This window comes from Melopsittacus undulatus, chromosome 2, assembly GCF_012275295.1.
Source record: "Melopsittacus undulatus isolate bMelUnd1 chromosome 2, bMelUnd1.mat.Z, whole genome shotgun sequence".
NCBI classification, from domain to species: domain Eukaryota; kingdom Metazoa; phylum Chordata; class Aves; order Psittaciformes; family Psittaculidae; genus Melopsittacus; species Melopsittacus undulatus.
The window spans coordinates 51,149,412-51,170,218 of NC_047528.1; the positions used below are offsets into that span (position 1 = coordinate 51,149,412).

Below are 20,807 nucleotides of genomic sequence, written 5' to 3' on the forward strand. Positions count from 1 at the left end.
AAATGTAGAACTTCTCTGCTGTAAATTGCTGCACTTCTTAAAAGATGTAAGGAATATAAGACATGGTTATAGTCACGAAACACTCTTTTAATTTATTCTCAAATTTCACATCCAAAGAACTGCCAGACTTCATTTGTGATACCTGTAATTTTGACCATCGTATTTGTATCAATGCACTTCATCTATTTTTCTCCTAACTAATCAATGGGAATACATATACTGCATACAGGCAGCATAAATATTAAATTTAAACCAATATTTTTAAATATTATAAATTTTTGACACTTACCTGAGGCCTCTAAGTTAGGAGTCTAGTCATCTCAGACTCCTACAGTCAACGAAGAGACACAGGCAAAGAGCAATTCAGATCTTAGTTCAGCTGAACCAAACTCTGAAGGTGCCCCTTTTCCCTGTTAACTGTCTAGCAAAGCTACTTTGCCTAAATTTTCCTCAGATGCTTCAGCTATGTCCCTAATTATAGCTGAGCCTTAGCTCACACCATGTTTAAAGACTGAGAGATAGGTTTTAATCAACAATCTAATTAATGTGTTTGGTTTTTAATTAGTCTTCAATATTCTACCTGAAATTATTGACCTAACAAAGATTAAATACTGAACAAGTATCAACATTTCAATGTAGAAGGCAAACCCTGATCTTAAAATACGAGTTTATTAAAACAAAAACTCAATCTGTTGCCTTTTTGTGAGATTGAAGTAATCTTTAAAGATAGGACTTCAGTTATATTTGCACAAAACCCTACAGTTAGCTCAGAAATAGCGAGAAGAATGGTCAGCCAGGATGGCATTCAGGGCACACTATTAGCTCCTGCAAGAAATCAGGAATGTTAATACAAAAGCACGAGGCTAACACAGGTATTACACTACTTTACACCTAGGATACCTCATTTGTAACTTATGTTATCTTTTCATTACACAGATTTAAGATGTGCAGAGTGAATATTAGGATACAAAAGCTTCCAAGCTATTTCAAAAAGTGTACTGAAGTTTACATTGGAGAGTCTTTTTCCAGAATTAATTTTCTTTCAAGATGAAAAAGAAAAGGAAGATATTCCATATGCAGGCAATTGCTTTGTAGGAAAACTACAGCTCTGGTGATTCCAGACATGCTCTGTGCTAAATAAATTCGTGAACAGAGGGTATGAGTGAGTGCTTTTATTTTGATAATGGCACAAGATGCAGCCATGAATATACATTCAGTATGTAATTCAATCCCTTGAGGAGCCCTGAAAATTTTGTGGAAGACGCTATAGCCTCTGCTAACCTCTATATCCAGAAATTTAGGGTAAGTTTAAAAAACTCCAGAAGGGAAGAAAGGGGACAGACAGAGAGACCTGCAGAGATAAACAAAATAATCATCAGCAAAGGAATCTGAAGGAAACACCTTTGTTAAGGTTTCATAATAAACTGATAGTGAATCTTGTGTATATCAATGGCAGGAACAGCCTTGTCTATCTTAATAAGTTTCAGAAGGTGCCACAAACTTCCTGTTTGGAACAGCAAGAAATTAGAAAAGATCTGATGACCTGATTTAAATTGTCAGAGTACAGAAAATACTAATGTTTAGAGAACTGTTTTTCTCCTCAGTACATATGAAAGTAAATGCACTAAGAAAGCAATGCTTTACAAGTTTGCTGTGTAAGCCCTTAGCAGCAATACTCTTCATAAAACTTGTTAAATTCAGGGCAATAGCTAAGCTACCTGTCCTGAGATCTCTTAGCAAGAGCCAGCACTACTGTGTTGGTGCATGAAGCCAGTTTGAATGAAAAAGAATGAGATTATTTAAAAAACTTTTACCAATATATTCTTAAATATATTATTACTTTTCTCCACAAAACATTTCATCTATATATTTTCACATAAAAAGCTTCAAGCATTGAACTACTAACATTGTATATGTTAGAAAGAAATCTGTATTATTCAAATGATGTTACCATAGAATAATCTATTCCATCATTTAATAATTCTTGTCATTACAAATATTTTTAAATCAACACTTCATAATTTTTCATTCCTTAATGAAGTTACATTGAAAGCTTCTGTTGTATACTGCCCTTCTCCCTATATGCCTTTTCAGAACTTCTTGCATTTGTTGTACAAGATAAATTCTGTACATTTTTCTTACACAAATTCCATTTTGTCTCCCTATGACAGGTTTTAAAACTAAGAGATATGATTAAAAATAATTAAAATCGAGTGATTCAAATTATTAAACTGGTTTTTAACATTTAAGCACTTTACCTGCTCAAAGGTCATTTTTCATTACTTTTCTACTTAAAATGCAAATAACGAATTAATCGATTGCAGAATATTGGTATGGTAACAATACTCTCCATTAATTTGCATACTGAGAAAGAAAGAAGGTACCTTTTCACAAGGTACAAAACAATGCAAATGGAAGTTCATCCCTTTCCCCTAATTCTAAACAATATCACGATGCCCCAAGCTTAAATAAATAATGATCTATATTTAACTACAGTTATACTCCAGAAGAACTATGTACACAGCATGGCTATCTATTCTGACTGTTTCTTCTGTATTTTTCCTCCTTGCCATTAGACCTCACAAGAAAAATACACTATTTTGGGACTTAAAACCAAACATCTCGACATATTTCCCTACACAAATCCCAGTACATGTATATACCTATCCAGTATATATATGCATATACCAGATAAGCACATTTTCTGTAAGAAAATGACATTTCATTTCATCAATTAGTTTTATTTACCTTAAAGTGCTTCAACACTATACATGTGCTAGAAAATGTTCTCAAATTGTTTTATTTTGGTTTTGATTTACTCTTTTCAATAGTACATCTCTACAATTACTTGATAGGAATTCTCAATGCTGACGCAGACATACAGCAAAGCAATTCCAAATATGTTCTTTCAATGTAACTACTCTTACAGTTATGATTCAACAAGCAACACATTTGACGAGACAGAGGGTTAGATTTGAAAGTAGTGGATCTGGAACTAACAAAAAGCCTTACCATGCATCACTTGTAGACTTGGTTTAGATTCTTGAAGATGCTCTACAGTAGTGTTCCCTAAAATTGCAGAACAGTAAAAAAAATAAATTCTAGTAAGCAATAATACACATATTCTAAAACATAGCAATATTTAATCACATTTATAAATCATTTAAATTTTTGCTTTAATAGAGAAAAATTAAACAAATCATTTAGAAAGTAAAAAATGGTCCTTCACAACATAAAAGTATGTCTTTATATATGCTTAATGTTTTTAATACTTCTAGAATCAGGAAAAGAACCTAATAACTAAATCATCAGTGAACTGGAATGTGATCATCTCTTTGGTCATGTCTGTATGTTGTCTTTATGTCTCAGGGAGGAAGTCTTGGCCCAAAGCTACTTGGTTAAGTCTAGCCTGATCAAGGCTTATATTCCCCAAAGAGGATCTACTGCACAAAGCCTATATATATCTCATGTATAGAGTGCAGCTTTGGAGTGAATCACCATTTCAATTCTACACTCCTCAGATAAGCTTGGGGCCTATGAGCAAAGTCACTTGTGTGCCATGGTCTTATACTTGTCTGTTCTTCCGTGCAGCTGGATATCACAAGCTCTAGCTGAAAATGCGTACAGCCTGCTACTATATTCTCGTCAAATCAACCTGGTCCCTGCTGCCAGATTCAGTTCAGACCAATGCCTTGCAGTAAAGCAAGATGGTTTCCAAACTGGGATCAGATTAATTCAGATGTCATCATCTACTGCAATAAACTTGTTTCAAGTCACTGCAACTGCCGCATCACCTATATATGGACGTTTGTGGTGCAGGACTACATTCTGAAACATTATTACAAGGTTTAGTTACTTGTAAGACTTCAGATATTAGAGCATTTCACAGATGAAAATGACAGAGTTATTAAAATTCTTTGAATATCTGTATCCTAAATGAAAAACTACTAATTTTTTCTTCTCTTCCAGTATTTTGGCTTTTGTGAGTTCTGCAGCCTAAGGATAGTCAAGCATGACAAAACAATTAAAATTACACTTCATAAAGCAAAGCCTAAAGTTGCTTACCTAATACAAAATACAGTTGCTGTATTTCACATCTCTTCACTATTCAAGCAATCATCTTTCTACATTACGATTCCTTACAGACGTGAAACATGAACTTTGCAAATCATTACATGAAAAGGGGTAGGTACCCCAGGAAACACAAATTGCCAGTAGTGATTTCATTTCAATATTTAGTTAGTAAAGTTCACGTCTCTACGTTTTAATGAATTGCAACATTTGTTTTAGCCAAGCTGCTGAAATCAGAAATAAAATCTGATTTTTTTTACAGTTTGTACTTACTTTCATATGCTTTAATGTTTGCAACTGATCTTGTGGACAATTCTTTAATCTAGAATAGGGAAGACAGACAAATTAATAGTTACAAATGTAAATGATCAATAACTAAAAATGAACGTTTAGTACAAAATACCTAGTTTCAGTACTATTTAATAACAGAAATTATTGTTTATGATTTGGGGAGAAAAATACTACTTTTGTGGAACTCTGTTCTACTGCTTAATGTGTATTTCATTCATGCTTAATGACTGCTGAAGACATATTTCTGTTTGTTGTCTTATGTGGACTTATGCTTTGTACACCCTATTTTTTACAAACTATAAAGTGAAATGAGCGTAAGCTTACAGACCACTTCAGCACTCACAGCTTCCATACTTTCTGCTTCAGCAATTCATGTTCAATTTTGCAAGCCAGCTCCACTCCAGGGAAACACTTAATTACACATTTATTTGAAATGTATGAACAGTTCTCCAGTCTTCTCTACAGTTCTGTCTATTTGACACCCAAGACACGCACTGAATGAAACTGAGAGCATAGAGGAAACTATCTGGCTGTAATTCAGTCTAAAGAAAACAGTAAACTTGTGAATCCACTACAAGCAAATCATTGAGGTGCTGGAGCATGTCCAAAGACCAAGGCAGCTGGTGAAGTGCCTAGAGTGCAAGTTTTATTAGAAGCAGCTGAGGGAACTGGGGTTCTTTAGTTCAGGGGAGACCTTATTGCTCTCTACAACTATCTGAAAGGAGGCTGTAGAGAGGTGAGTGTTGGCTCTTCTCACAAGTAACAAGCCACAGGACAAGAAGAAATGAGCTCAAGTTGAGCCAGGGGAGCTGCAGGTTTGATATCAGGAAAAATTTCTTCATTGAAAGTGCTGTCTAGTATTGGAACAGGCTGCTCAGGGAAAGCCATGGAGTCCCCGTCCCTGGATGTATTTAAAAGGCGTTTAGATGTGGTGCTTTGGGACATAGTTTAGTGGTGGAGTTGGCAGTGCTGGGTTTATGACTGGACTCCATGATCTTAAGGGTCTTTACCAACCTAAGCAGTTCTATGATTAAAAGAAATGTTCTGCACTCCAATTCCCCAAAGAGAAGCCCAAGCCATACAGACACACAGTCAATATGCAACCAGAGATATATCGAAGATCAAATGCTAGTAAAATGTTTCTCTGGGTTTTATGCTCTCTGAAACATCAAATGCTTCAAAAAACAGACCTGCTTCTTCTGAGTAATAATCAGATCATTCTGCTCCTGAAGCCTCTGCCCCAACTCTTCTATCCTCCTCTTGTAAAAGGCATTATTTTTATTCAGGTCTTCTCTCACTGATAATTTAAGCTTCTCAATCTGTGACAGCAGCTAGAAAGCAATCAAAAGAAAAGTAACTTCATATTATTATAGAAAATACTTTAATACTAAACAGTTTAAACAAGGAAATGTCATGCTTAAATATTTTTAACTTTTTTTTCCTTTCTTTTTTTTTTTCCCCCTTTAAGTCTCCTGTGGTTTCATTGGGATTTGCATATTTTACAGCTGTCAGGATCACTTTTTATTTACACAAGGAAGACTACCTAAATCTCAATACAAAGAAAGGGACATGCATACACATTGCTGTGATAGCCTAAAAATAAGATTGCAGGAAAAAGCATACAACTCTACAAAAATATTTGGTTATAAATACTATCAAATAATGTAATCAAATAAGGAGATGAGATGTGAATTTGCATGAAAAACCCATTAGCTCTGAATGTAGAAGAAAGGGAACAATATGTTTTAAGTGCACCATCCCAAAAGTAATACTTACATTACTCCTCCCTTATTCTATTCTTGCATTGTATGTGGGTGTATCATTAACTACATCCTTTTTGGGGAATGTTCCATGGTTCCTCCCCACTGCTTTCTTGCCAGAGGAGGAGAAGCATTGGTCAGACCATTATGATCTGCTCAGTTCTTACATGCTCACGCAGATGAAAGGAAAATGAAAGGAAAAGAAGCAAGAGAAACAAAGCTGGAAAGAGATTAAAAAGAAATGCAGACATAAAAAAAATCTGAGGAATAAAGCTCTGTATAGTAAAATACATAAACTGATGCAAAATAAAATGCCATGGTGTTTTTTCCTGGAAACGCTGAACAGATTCTGCATTAGAAAGCTGCAACTAAAAAAGCAGCAGAGAAGTGACAGAAAAGAAGAAAAAAAGACTGAGACATACAGCATAGGTACATGGCAGCAGAAGGTACAGGGCAGATGAAAACTACATGTTGGCAAGTTATTTCTCAATTTTCCAGCATATCCATGTAACACAGAAAACACTTTATAATGACACAGTCCTTGAAGAACTAATTGTTAGCTCTTCAGAAAACAGATACAGTTTCAAGTGTCTGTCAGATTCTTAAGTGACAAATTCTGTTTCAACTTTAGCCTTGACTGAAACGTCAAGCACCTAGCATAACATAAAGAAAAAGGTAATAAATAGGTCTAAGAGGATACACTCTTACAACTCTTGATATCTAGGCTTTCTAATGCAACAGATGTATTACAGCATATTCAGAACTACTGAAAGGGTAATAAAATAAGAAAAAAAATCTCCTGTTAGTTGGTTTGCTGTGCCACTTACCAGGGACTTTTCTGTCTCATGGGCATGATTTAGGGCTTGTATTCTAGATGTCCACTTATTTTCCTGCATAGATGAAATTAATATTTACTTCTGTTAACAACACATTACCATTTAGTTTGATATATGCAGCTTTACTTTTCTAAATAAAGTATAAATACTGAAAAGATTATTGATGATATGAAGCTTGAGTAACCCCATATTTAAGACCTGTAACAGTCATCAGCATGTTTTATACATCTGAGTACAGTTTTCTTACCAATCACTCTAGAAACTACATATTTGCTCCTTAATTCGTATCCATAGTAACTGTAAGAAATACACTGGTATTTCGATGCACCTCTGTGTATTAACAATTAGAGTAGTAGAAGCAGGGCTTTTTTTTCCCAAAATAATGTCATTTCAAGTACTCATTAGCAATGTACTTTGTGTAATGTTGATTAAAAAAGATATTAACATATGAATTGCAGAGTGAAGTGAATCTTCCTTGATGAAATAAAAAGACCCATAAAGTAAAACTAACTGAAGTATCTAAACTTCTGGATGTTTAGATACTTCATCTTGATATAGGTAGCTTTATATATCAGCAATATACAAAGATCTTCACATTCCAAGAACCATGAAATATATAATGCATGTCTCAACGTGTCAAAAAAAAGGAGTAAAAAGGTTTGTCAGTTTTTCCAAAGGCCTCAAACTTTTTTTGTTTAACAGGAACAACCTGGACATGGAGGTGAGTTTAAGAGCACTGCAACAACCTTGGCCCCTGGGGCCCTTTCCAGCTCTATCCTTCCTACAAGTGGGACTTTGGATTCTCCAGTTGATTTGCATCAGCACCAGCATCCATGCTGGTCAGATGATATAGTCCTGGTACAGAAGTTTAACCTGCCAAGCTGAAGTGCTTCATATGACCCGAAGCCTTGTGTTGACAGATCCCCTCAGAAAGTTTCTCAACTTTTTTTTTTTTTTCATCTTGGATAGTGGACATTCCAATTTTTAAGTGGCTTCACAGATGAGCAGACATAAATGCTTTATTAGAGCACTCTGGAACTGAACTGCAAGCATACTGGGTAATACTAGTTGTATTTAATCACAAAGATAAGAGAATATAAATAAATAACAATTAGTTCATTTATAAAGGATAAGCGAAATAATGCTTCAATCTCCATTATAAAGATTGTACTAAATAATACTAAATCTTCAAAAAGAAGATACTATGGGCCTTGAGGGAGACAGGAATTTTACTTACATATATAAAACCATATTTGGAGAAATACAAAAATAAAAAGAACACAAGTAGTCTGTCAAAACCAACACATTAATCTATAGTGTTACCTGTTTTTCAAGAAGCTTGACCACGCTGTGATAATCCTGAGGCCTCTGAGGTTCCTCTTCTGTAAAGTCCTGGCTGTCTTTCAGTGTCCCTAAGTTGGATTTTTGTGGCATACTGGACTTTTGTAATTCTACCAGTTGCTACAAGGAGGCAGGGGAGGGAGGGGAAGGAGAGAATTTAACAACATGTATACACATTTTGTTATTTAATACACAATTTACTTTAAACATAACTATACAGACTGCATCAGATACTTTTCACATTTATAACAAGTTCAGCATTTATCGAGTTTCATATAGTTATTAATACATACATCTAACATAAATATGCCTTGCAAGTGCACACAGGACATAGCAGCTACAAAATACCAGCTACTCTGGTAATACTGTGCATATTTGTTTTCTGAACTACCTATACTTCTACAGCTCTCTTTCTGGTGAAAACTCTGGAAAGCATTTCTAGAGCATGCATTGAAAACACATTCAGTTATACTGCATAGTCGGGACTATAACCCAGCGGTTAGTCGCCTCCATGCCAGTTACAAGAATATTAGTGTAAGCACACCTAACAGACATCAATCATATCTACCCATCTGTAAACAGACATCCAAAGGTTGAAGAGTAAGAAAAAACTGACATAGCTGCTGAAGGCATAATTCATTCATCTAGAACAGTGCTATTTAAAAAAAAACTGAAATTATGTTCCTAAAGCACCAGTATACAAAGATAGAATCATGGCTATCATCAAACCATTATTTTTAGAGCTTTGTAACAAGACCTCTAAGATGACTACATCACGTTTCAAATACGTGAAGCTCACTGCCATCTATTATAAGGGAGTCATGCCTTAAAATGTTGGCAAATGTAAATCACTTACATTTTCTAACGTTGAATTTCTTGAAGACAACTCTTTAAGCTCTTTCATAAACATCGCTTTCACTTTTTCTATTTCATCAGCCAATTTCTCTTTTTCCTCTTCTTTCCATTTATGAAATGACTGAAGAATTTCTTCTTCTTTTGATTTTTGCTGTTCACATTCCTGAAATTATATGAAAAGCATTATTTGTTATTTTTCCCCACATGCAATACCAATTCAAGCACCCAAACCATGTGTGGCAAGCAGCCACTTTCAATGCGCAATACTGTCACATCAAAAAACATAAAATCCACCAGTTTCAGAAGAATTTTGGGGTAGCAAACTATACATTTTGCTATATCTCGATAAGACATTTTAGTAGTTCATTATTTTTCACTGAATAACACATGAACAACCTTACTTGGTCATATCAAAGATCTGCTTAATTCAGCATCCTGTTTCTCACAGAGGCCATAAGCATTTATGTGGGAAAAGATAATACCAAGGCAAACAAACACACACATTCTCCTTAACAGTCCCCAAGCTGCCAACTGTTTCCAGCTCAGAGGACTTCCTCAGCCAGACAGAGTTTTGTAAACTCAGTAACCTTCAACACATTTCTCTTTGTACACTTTTGCAGTCATCCCTCGTGGTTGTGTCAGCTTTTAGCAACTGCAACATCTTTTGCCAATGAGCTCCACAAGTTGAATGAAGAGGCAAGTTTTGGATTTTTTTTTTTGGTCTGAATCTGGCTCCTGCTAGGTTCATTTGATGGATGCCAAGTCCTGAACTGGAAAAGAAAGTGAATGATTAATACCTATTCACTCTATGTAACTCATCGTTTTGCAGCCATCTGTATCTTGCCCTCCATCTCCACCGAGCTGTTGTCTCTTTTTCAGACTGACAACTCTTAGTATGCTCAGTCAGTCTAAATACAGATTGATCAACTTCGTAGACCATCTCCATAACTTTTATTATTATATCATATCATATTTGAGATGAAGGGACTAGACGACACATGGAATTTAGGCTGTGGCTTGCACAGCCATTTTTCAGACTGATTTGTAATATTTGATTTTCTTTGCTGACTACTATTAACCCCTGGGCTGATGCTTCCCTGGAACTATGTATCTACCACAACCTTAAGATCTTCTCCTTCAGTAATAAAACTCAGCTCAGAGCCCATAATTTTGTAGACAAAGTTAGAACTATTTTTTTCCCATATAGAGTTAACCCACTCTATCTGTTAAATTATTTTATCATTCCATGACCTAGTCATTCGCTTTACTATAGTCCTCAACTTGTTTGAAGTCCTGCATTTCACTGCCCAGAATATACACACTTCCCTACATCTTTCCATCACAGATTCACTCTGAATTTGTTCTCTGGCTAACTATAACTATAACAAGCAATCATTGTACGGTCATGAAGAATGGGGTCTTCCACATCCTTTCACCTCAAAGGAGAAGAAGTGACCATGAATTGGAAGTATGGCAGTTTTTATCCAAATTCCCACCAGTAGTGGTTAACCTTAAAAAAAAAAAATCAAAGGGAAAGGTTTTCTGCTCTTTCAGTCAAAAGACAACAACATAATCATACCTGAATTGACAGTGGGTGTCAGTCATGGCAGACAAACTGCAAGCAGCCACACTCCACATTCCTATCTTCCCTGAAATCCCAGAAAAACACAGAAGCTTTGAAAGCTCCTTGTTGTATAACACTGCAGGCTGCAGCTTCAGGACATTTCAGGTAGTCCACTTGTAGTTACGAGTCTCAGCTAAAACAAGTGACTTCAAAATAGACCCCACAGGCACTAAAAAGTGTACACTGCCCTGTTACGCACAGTCCAAGTCCCATTTCATAAGAAAAACAATTCATTAGGGGAAGGAGAAATATATAATTGCTGTACCTCTCAAAAGTGAGGTACAGAATGAACAAGTAGCATGCCTAGCACATGTTCACAGAGGGCTTACATTCCTAAGTAAAACTCTAGCCATGTTCTTCATCTGGTAATTCAGTACTTTTGAAAATGAAAAAAAAAAGAAACCCACAACAAAACAGAACAAAACAGGAAGCTGAATGGCCCTGAGAAAAGGTAACAAGAAGACTGGAGAGAGTCTGAAGCAGTGTTCAGGGAAAGAAACATGACATATTTTACAGAAGACCAGATTTTCCTCTGAAAAAAAGGAAGAAAATAATTAATGATATCTGTGTTTTATTTATTTCCTTTAAATTCAAAATGCAAGGTTTCTTTCAAAATATAATGGTTGGCTTTATGTTTGAAGGTCCTCATACTCCCCTAGGAAAGCCATTTAGAAGTTCTAAATATTGAGAGAAGGTTCTCGCAAGTTAGGTTAACAACCACAAAACACTGCTTTTGAATGTAATAAAGGGCAAACTGCAACCCAAAGATCAGCATTTAACTCAGTCATGGGACATATTTGTTTCTTATGCCAAGAATTTGCTCCTCAAACTGAAGCACAATACCTCTCCCCTGCTAAAAGAAAAAAACAAAAATCCACCCCTATTTCTATAGCAAAATATGATTGTATTTACTTAAACAAAGCCCTGCATGTGATTACAAATAGATAATTACTAATTTTAAATCATTCTGGTTTAAGGTTTCTTCATTCATACAGCAGTAGCTAACACTACTTTCTACTTTCGCTCTCTGGTCAGCCAAATCCTAAAGGTTTACAGACCAACATGCAAGTTCCAGACTGCTTCGTTTTTTCTCAGTCTCTCTTCCTTGAACTGCTTTACATCTCTGTTAGACAGTAAAATTCTCCACAGCAAAGAATAAATCCTACTCAGTGTGTAATGTCACATATAAAATCACAGTTAGATCTAAGAAAGACTTACACACTACAAAATATCATAATGCCAGAAAGCTTTTATTTCCCCACAGCAAGGCAATTTTATTTGCTTCAGTAACAGCCTATATAGCTTATGAACTGGCAAGTGCTCACAGAAGTGCTGCCTCAAGTATTCATTTAAAATATGTCTAAAATGAAAGTAAGAAGAAAGTGGCTATAAGAATTATACAATATTATTAGATATTATAATATTAGACCCTTGGGCAACATAGTCTAGGCTGATGCGTTTCTGCCCATGGCAGGGGGGTTGGAACTACATGATCTTAAGTTCCTTTCCAACCCCAACCATTCTATGATTCTATAAATTACCAGAGGAAAGGGAGGGCTATGTTCTAATGCCCAAGCACCTCCCTGCTAGACAGGAAAGTTGTAGATACATTTTGTTCTGTTCCAGTTACAAAATGAATAAACACAATCCAAAGTACTAATGCTTTGAGAGGCTCACATTACTTAGCACATGTTACCTTAGAAAACCTGACCATGTTAGCCTGCTGTTCAGCCTCTAACTGGGATTTGGTGAGATGCAACTGCTCCTTCAGTTTATCAATCTCATCCTGCAATTTGTCTGTCTTTGCTTTCCTCTTCTGCTCTGCTTAAAGGAAACACAGATTTTTAAAAAGTTTGTTATAATTTCTGTAGATGCAAATGCATTTCTATAGTGTTTCAGTAGCATCTTCATGAAGTGTGGCTCCCTTAGACCACTTCCCTCCTATTACTATGATTCACCAAAGATATTCTTAAATATATATATGTTTAATTGCTAACTTATCCTCAAAGACTGAAAATGTATGTATCAATGACATGTGAAATAGCTTATCCAATATTTTAAAGTATTCTATAATCTAATTTCAAAGTAATCTAAGCAACACAGGCTTAAAAATGACACGTGAAGGACAAAGTGAACCTCATTAATTCAGTTTTGTTAAGTTTAATTTATTATTCTAAATAACTTTTGGAATAAATCCATTTGGAATACAACTCATTATTTATCTGGAATGAGCCAGGACGAATGTCACTGTAAAAAAAAAACATGTTAGATATGCAATAAATATAACAATCTTTAATCTTGAAACATTTTACTAATTTACCAAGGATTTACTAGCCCACCATCTGGGAATCTGAGCACAATGTAGAATATTATTTCAGAAATAACTGTATGCAGTATTTCCCTCACATTTCAGCCATTTCAGACTAATTCTTTGTATAATAATTAATTCTACTGTTTCTGCAGCATCTTCCACTACCATTTTTATCAAGCTTAAAGCACACAAGCTTTCTTCTTCCAATATATTAACGCTTACCCAGATGCTTACTCAGACCCTCTCACTCTTCCTGCTGTTTTATTTGCCTGACAAGCTACAGTTCAAACCCCACTAGATTCTTCCCTCTCTTTCTCTTCCCAAACATTCTTTTTTCCTAACACATTTCTAATCACTGACATTTGTCAATATCTATTTGTCCTTAGCAATAAATCATAAGCATGCAGCCTAATGGGAAGGAGAGAATTTAGAGATGAATGAAACAAATTTTGAAAGCATTGCTTTTCAAACTAAATATTTTTCAACTCAGAGGCAACAGTATGTAAATTAGTGGCATAGCAACAGAGATTATCATAAATATCTGAAGTTAGATTATTTTTGATAGTTTCTCACTATATTTTAGTCAGCGTAGTTCACAAGAGTCTGATCCTATTCAAACTGATTTCAGGTGAGCTGGATTATTATAAGACTGACAATTCGTATACATATATATAGTCACAAAATGTATTATCCTTAGAGCAATTTATTCATTTTGCACACACCATCAAAATACACATGCCTACACACAAAAAGTGTGCCCTGAAGTCTGCTACTGACTAAAGTATTCAGTGGAAATATTATTTTGAAAAGGTACTGTAAATATGGCATACAATTTTTTGTTAATTATTTTCTATAGACAGATACATGTCACCCAATACATTGTCAGTCAGTGTTGCCTGCATCCACACAAATTGATGTGGCACCTAAAAATGGAATCAAAAATTATTCTTCCCACTTACACAAAATCATGAACTGCACATCCTCTCTATATCACATACACCATTTATCTTAATTTTTTTATAATGTTAAAGTACATACCAATCTGAGATTCTTCTGGATGACGTCTTTGCATGTGACTTTGTAAAAAGGAATAGTTCATAAAAGCCTTTTCACAAAACTGACACTACAGAAAGTAAAAAAAAAAAAGATGAAACCATGTTAGCTATTGTTACTAACATCTGTTTGTGAAACCAAGCTCAAATTCAAATATACACCACAGATAAGACATGAGTATGTAAGGAAAAAGTAATACAACACTATTCAGCAAAATAAACACTGACTCCAGCCAACTAACAGCTCAGGTATTCTTAAGATTCTTGTATCACAGCAAAGGAGAGCACCACACAGCTGGAAAAAAAACCCACAAAAGATGGGTTTGACTATACGTGAGTTTTCAGAAGTTCAGACACTTCAAGATAAGGTAAACAGTACATTAATTTGCAAGAAAAGGTACATGTATTAGTATGCTAACTAATGAAGCATGACTTCTGAAGCATAAAGCTGTTTTCAATTACTGTTCCTAAAATTTACTATTTTTTAATTTCAAGTCAGATTTTAAAAACAGATGGGCAGTACAAGGACAGAAGATACACCTACAGATTTTTCATTGCAACATACTGGTAAGACTATGAATCAGAGCCCGAATCACTTTAGGCAGGGTTGCTTCTTACTTCTTTTTCATACTCCTTTTCAAATAAATACATTTTAATAAACCACAAATGCTCAGCTGAGGCCTTTTTCCTTATCAGTGTAATATGACTGTGACTGACTTAACAGATTCAAGATCTTGTCACTATACTCAAATTTCCAGATTTCATCTAATATTTACACTACTTCTACTGATAGTCAGGTATCCTATTAAATACCTCTTTCAGCAAACTCTAAAGACATAAATTATTAAGACAAATTTTGTTGAACAAATGCAAAAAAAAAGTGCTAACATAAAACCATAGTAAAGAGGGAGAGATGTTGCCTTCGAGAGGCGTGACGACCTGGTTCAGGAACAGCGTGACAGACCCCCCTTGGGCTGCTCGGTCCAAATGCTCACAGACACCAATGTGGTGGATGGCAAATGGCGTTTATTGAGAGAGAACACGGCATTATACAGCCTAGGTTTACGATGTCATTTCCGTCTGCTTGCATCGTAAAACTGGTATAATCACCTAAATGCTATTGGCTACCTGGAGAGGGGTCTTATCTTTCCAAACAGCACGATATCTTCCGGCCGCCAGGCCCTATCTGCCTACATTTCCCCCCTCCCTATGCTTAATTAAATTGGCTAAAATGTAACAATCTTAAAGAATATATATATCGTAAAAATATACTAAATGCATTCTACTCCTATTCTCTGCTCTACAACAGACTTAGGATATATAACAGAAACTTGGATAGAAAACATAAGGCACAGTAAGCAAGAGGTAACAGGAGGATAACTGGGAATAACGGGGTATAACTGGGGATAAGTAAAGGAAATTTTGAACAAGAACATTCTTAAAGCAGTTGTTGGCTGCGTTTTTAAAGCAGTTGCCGGCGTTCTACTAACATGATGTTAACTCTCTCTAACCGGCTCTTTACAAACGACATGAGCTTATTCAGTATATAAAGGCACTGTGTTGGCTGTTGTTTGGATCTAATCGGTGCAGAACTCTCAGGTGCAGGCTGGATGCTTGTTGGCTTATCGTCCTCTCTTGTCACCGGGGTATACGGGTTACGGGGACATCCGATAATCCAGTCCTGTGGATAGAAACTCATGGCAGAGTTAAGCCCTTTATCTGCAATTGCCTTATCAATCACTTGTATGTCCTTGGGGCTTATTGGCGAATAGTACCTCTGTCCCCCAGGTGCCACACGGACCGGGAACGTTAATGTGGCTGGTGAGGTCCGGTCGGCGCACGCAATTTGTATTTTCTTCCAATCTGTCAGAGGGATTTCTTCCCCTCGTGGTCCCTCTGTAGTTTGGGTGGGAATCCTCTGGCTCCTGATTTTGTTTATCTCTGTTTCCTCCTCCTCTAAACTTGAATCGGTTGCGGACTGCTCCTCCCACCCCGTCTCCGGTTCGGAGTCGGAACCCGACTGGCTGCCTACAGCCGGTTTTCAGTGCCTTTTTGTTGGGCTCCGGCCCCGCCCGCTTTTGCAGGTGAGCCGTTCCCTCTCTCTGGGTTCGCCCCTCCCTCTGCTCGGGTTCCAACCCCGCCCGCTTCTCCCTCTGGTCGGGGGTGTGTGCCCAGCATGGGCACTGTTCCCGATGCCCGCTCGGATCGGTGTCCGCCCTGCACCCACCCCCTCTTCCCCTTCTTGTGCTCCCTCTCTCTTCCCGCCAGGAGCATCCTCGCCCCGCCCTTCGCCTTTGTGCTCGGTCCCATTTTGGGGCGCATAGGGCGGCGGTCTAGCCCTAACCCTTGCGGGTTCTGCTCTCTCCGCGACCCCCCTGGCTTCCTCGGCCAGCGCTCCCCAGAGGGATCCAGGCTGTTTCTGTCCCTCCGGGAGCGTGTCAGCGCCCGAGGATTGAGGGGTCGTATCGCCCTCTTGCCGATCTTCCGGGCTAATATCCCAGATATCTTCCGGCCACCAGGCCCTATCTGCCTACAGAGAGTATGGCAGCAAAGCATTACTGCCAACCAAGAGGGATCGTACAGTGGAACAGATTGTACATGATTTATGGAATGAAATTGGCTGTGAAATAATGTTATCCATTCAAGCACAAACTTCATGTCAGTTTGACTTACTGGCATTGAAAGCAAGCTCTTACTTCAGAAGGCAGGTTTAACACAGGGAATATTCAGGTTTTGAATTATGTGACATTATTCTTGCAACTACTTTTCACAGAGTTAGACACAATGTGCACTTCATGCCTACGCTGTGCATGAGAATGTAAGATTTCTGAGCAAAGTATCAAAAAAGTTAAAAACTTACTTAAAATTAAATGTGTACTACTTAGGTGAAGGTATGGCCAATGAGTCTCAAATTTAGGACTTACAGGTACCAAGCACCATTTTACAGTAGTATGTCAATTGTGTGGAAGACAACTTCCTTCTGCAAGTAACAGAAGAGCTAACAAGGAGAGGTGCCATGCTTGACCTCATGCTCACCAACAGTGAAGGGCTGCTTGGAAATGTGATGCTCCAGGGCAGCCTTGGTTTTAGCAATCATGAGATGATCAAGTTCAAGATCCTCAGGACAGTGAGAAGAGCGTGCAGAAAGCTCACTGCCCTGGACTTCAAGAGAACAGACTTCGGCCTCTTCAGGAACCTGCTTAGTAGGTTCCATGGGATACAGGAAAAGCTAAGGCCAAGTTAGAATTAAACTTGGCTAGGGATGTTAAAGATAACAGGAAGGGATTCTATAGGTATGTAGCAAATAAAAGACAGACAAAGGACAAAGTGGGCCCTCACTGGAAGCTCAAGAGAACTGGCTACCCTGGATTTGGAGAAGGCTGAGGTTCTTTGATGACTTCTCTGCCTCAGTCTTCCCTGGCAAATGACCAAACCACCCCAGTTTTGGAAGGCAGACGCAGGGACTGTGAGAATGAAGACCTTAGGCCCACTGTACGAGAGGATATGGTTCAACACCATCTTAAGAACCTGAACGTGCACAAGTCCATGGGACCTGATGAAATTCATCTGCGAGTGTTGAAGGAGCTGGCAAATGAAGTTGCAAAGCTACTGGACATCATATCTGAAAAATCGTGGCCGTCAGGTGAAGTTCCCAATGACTGGAAAAAGGGAAATATAATCCCATTTTCAAGAAGGGGCAAATGAATGACCTGGGAATTACAGACTAGTCAGTCTCACCTCTGTGCCTGGCAAAAGCTTGAAGCAGATTCTCCTGGAAGGCATGCTAAGGCACATGAAAAACAACAAGGTGCTTGGTGACAGCCAGCATGGCTTCACTAAGGGGAAATCCTGCCTGACCAATTTGGTGGCCTTCTATGATGGGGCTATGGAACTGATGGTCAGGGGTAGAGCAGTTGATGTCATTTACCTGGACTTGTGCAAAGCGTTTGACACTGTCCCACATGACATTCTTGTCTCTAAACTGGAGAGACATCAATTTGATAGATGGACCACTCAGTGGATAAAGAACTGGCTGGATGGCTGCACGCAAAGAGTTGTGGTCAATGGCTCAATGTCCAGTAACCAGTAACGAGTGGGGTCCCTCAGGGACCAGTGTAGGGACCAGTCCTGTTCAACATCTTTGTCAGTGACATGGACAGTAGGATTGAGTGCGCCCTCACCAAGTTTGCCGATGACACCAAGCTGTGTGGTTCAGTTGATACGCTGGAGGGAAGGAATGCCATCCAGAGGGACCTTGACACACTTGTGAGGTGGGCTGATGCCAACCTCATGAAGTTTAACCATGACAAGTGCAAGGTCCTACACCTGGGTCGAAGCAATCCCAGGCACAGCTACAGGTTGGGCAGAGAAGAGTTTCAGAGCACCCTGCGGAGAAGGACGTGGGGGTGTTGGTCAATGAGAAAATGAACATGAGCCAGCTTCAGTGTGCACTTGTGGCTCATAAAGCCAATCATATCCTGGGCTGCACCAGAAGGAGCGTGACCAGCAGGTCAAAGGAGGTGATCCTGCCCCTCTACTCTGCTCTCGTGAGACCTCACTTGGAGTATTGTGTGCAGTTCTGGTGTCCTCAACATAAAAAGGACATGGAACTGTTGGAACAAGTCCAGAGGAGGCCACGAGGATGATCAGGGGACTGGAGCACCTCCCATATGAAGACAGGCTGAGAAAGTTGGGGCTGTTCAGCCTGGAGAAGAGAAGGCTGCTTGGAGACCTCATAGCAGTCTTCCAGTATCTGAAGGGGGCCTATAAGGATGCTGGGAAGGGACTCTTCATTAGGGACTGTAGTGACAGGATAAGGGGTAACAGGTTAAAACTTAAACAGGGGAGGTTTAGATTGGATATAAGGAGGAAGTTCTTTACTGTAAGGGTGGTGAGGTACTGGAATGGGTTGCCCAAGGAGGTTGTGAATGCTCCATCCCTGGCAGTGTTCAAGGCCAGGTTGCACAGAGCCTTGGGTCTTGGGTGATATGGTTTAGTGTGAGGTGCTCCTGCCCATAGCAGGGGGGTTGGAACTAGATGATCTTAAGGTCCTTTCCAACCCTAACTATTCTATGATTCATGGTTAAACTTACAGTGGCGGTGGATTAAAGTCATTAAATATGAATTTCAAAGCATGGCTACACAAAACATAAAATGTACCTCCACTAAAAAAGTCAAGTAACTATTTTCAGACTCCTTTGCAAAACAAACAAGACTTTAAGGTAATGGAATCTGAAGTACCCCCTCAGGAACACCAGTAAAACCCCTATTATCTGGCACTACAGCACTACAGACCACCCAAGATCATGGCATGGATAAATAACACACAGTTATTGTTTATCACACAATTACTGTTTACTGATCACACTGTTACTCTGCACTTACAAACCTTAGGAAGAGTTTCATTTACCTTTGGCACACACACTCAGAACCCTGGAAACACTGTAGGAACTGCAAGAACTGTTTAATACCACTCCCTGAACTTAACTTTTCCCACATGAACCTAAGTAACTTCGGGAGACAAGAATTTTCTATCAGATAAAAGAAAAAAGGGGGATGTGAGATGGTTACTTTATATGAAATGAAATTAAAAAAAGAAAATAGCTTTTCCATGTCTGCTTTATTGTAATGCCACTGCACAGAAGCTTAGTGATGAGCCAAATTCATTACTATGCTCTTCAGCTGCCACTGAGACAGCTGTACTCTACAAATATTTCAGGAAAACTTGGAAATACTTAGCTGGCAATCCCAGTATCAGAATTATTTCAGTTCACACATAAAATGATGCAGCAATCAGTTTTCTTGTGCAACACAGCACACACAAACTGCTCTGTTTGGCTTTTTAAAATTACACCAGCTTGTCCTTAAGACTAACACTTACATGCATTTAGACAAGGTTTCCATGAAGTCTACCATATGTATAGCTCTAGTCTTGGGGCAGAAGGTATTTCTTCCCTTACAGAAACACCTGAGCCAACTTAGCTGATGTCTTGAAATATTAAACTTTACTAGCCTGCTGAAATTGGTAACATACTGTGGGATAAGATTGGATGTACTATAAGAAAACTTGTGTTTGTTCTGTATTGCAACTATTCCATTGATTAAGGAGAATTTCAACAACCAGGACTATTAGTACCCAAACAATTAATAAAACAAAAACAACACAAAAAAAAACCCTGAACTATAACTTTAAACTCATAGACACTAAGAGCTAGCCTAAAACCACATAATGTCTGTCCAGTATACTCTCCAGACTTCAGACTACATTTCAAGTTGCAATCTGCTTCCTGCAACCTGTTGAAAAATGCTGAAGCTGAAAAATATTTAAACCAGACTATGACACCCAGAACACAAAAACCCCTCCCCCAAAAAAAAGGTGCCGTAACATGGGAGACAGAACAGCTATATACTAAAGCTCTTAAGGAAACCCTTAAGGAACAGATTGTTGTGGAGTTAGGGATTAGCTACCTCACTCAGGCTCTTTACCATAATGCCTGAGTCACTTCTGAGTCACATACACAAACAGAAACTTTGTGCCTGGAGAATATCACTGAAGAAAAGTGGTAACTTGCAGACAGGTAAGTTACTGCCTAGCATCAGTTCTAATGTACCTGTCCTGTGTTTTCTGACCATGTAGTTGATACAAAAGGAAAGACAGTAACAGAA

At 38.0% G+C, this 20,807-nt stretch overlaps 1 protein-coding gene across 2 annotated transcripts in view; it reads right to left on the reverse strand.

Annotated features, from left to right (window-relative positions):
- The window catches only part of DZIP1 (DAZ interacting zinc finger protein 1), a 40,691-nt gene that overhangs the window by 15,515 nt on the left and 4,369 nt on the right, over positions 1–20,807 (reverse strand). The window contains exons 4-11 of one of the 2 annotated variants that reach the window (XM_034073598.1): positions 14,128–14,212; positions 12,475–12,599; positions 9,156–9,317; positions 8,282–8,419; positions 6,950–7,012; positions 5,553–5,693; positions 4,345–4,393; positions 3,013–3,069 (exon numbers count right to left, since the gene is read on the reverse strand). In XM_034073598.1, the coding sequence (XP_033929489.1) occupies positions 3,013–3,069; positions 4,345–4,393; positions 5,553–5,693; positions 6,950–7,012; positions 8,282–8,419; positions 9,156–9,317; positions 12,475–12,599; positions 14,128–14,212 (820 nt within the window). Of the gene's footprint in view, positions 1–3,012; positions 3,070–4,344; positions 4,394–5,552; positions 5,694–6,949; positions 7,013–8,281; positions 8,420–9,155; positions 9,318–12,474; positions 12,603–14,127; positions 14,213–20,807 lie in introns of both variants that reach the window. The other variant, XM_034073595.1, reaches the window with a different exon arrangement.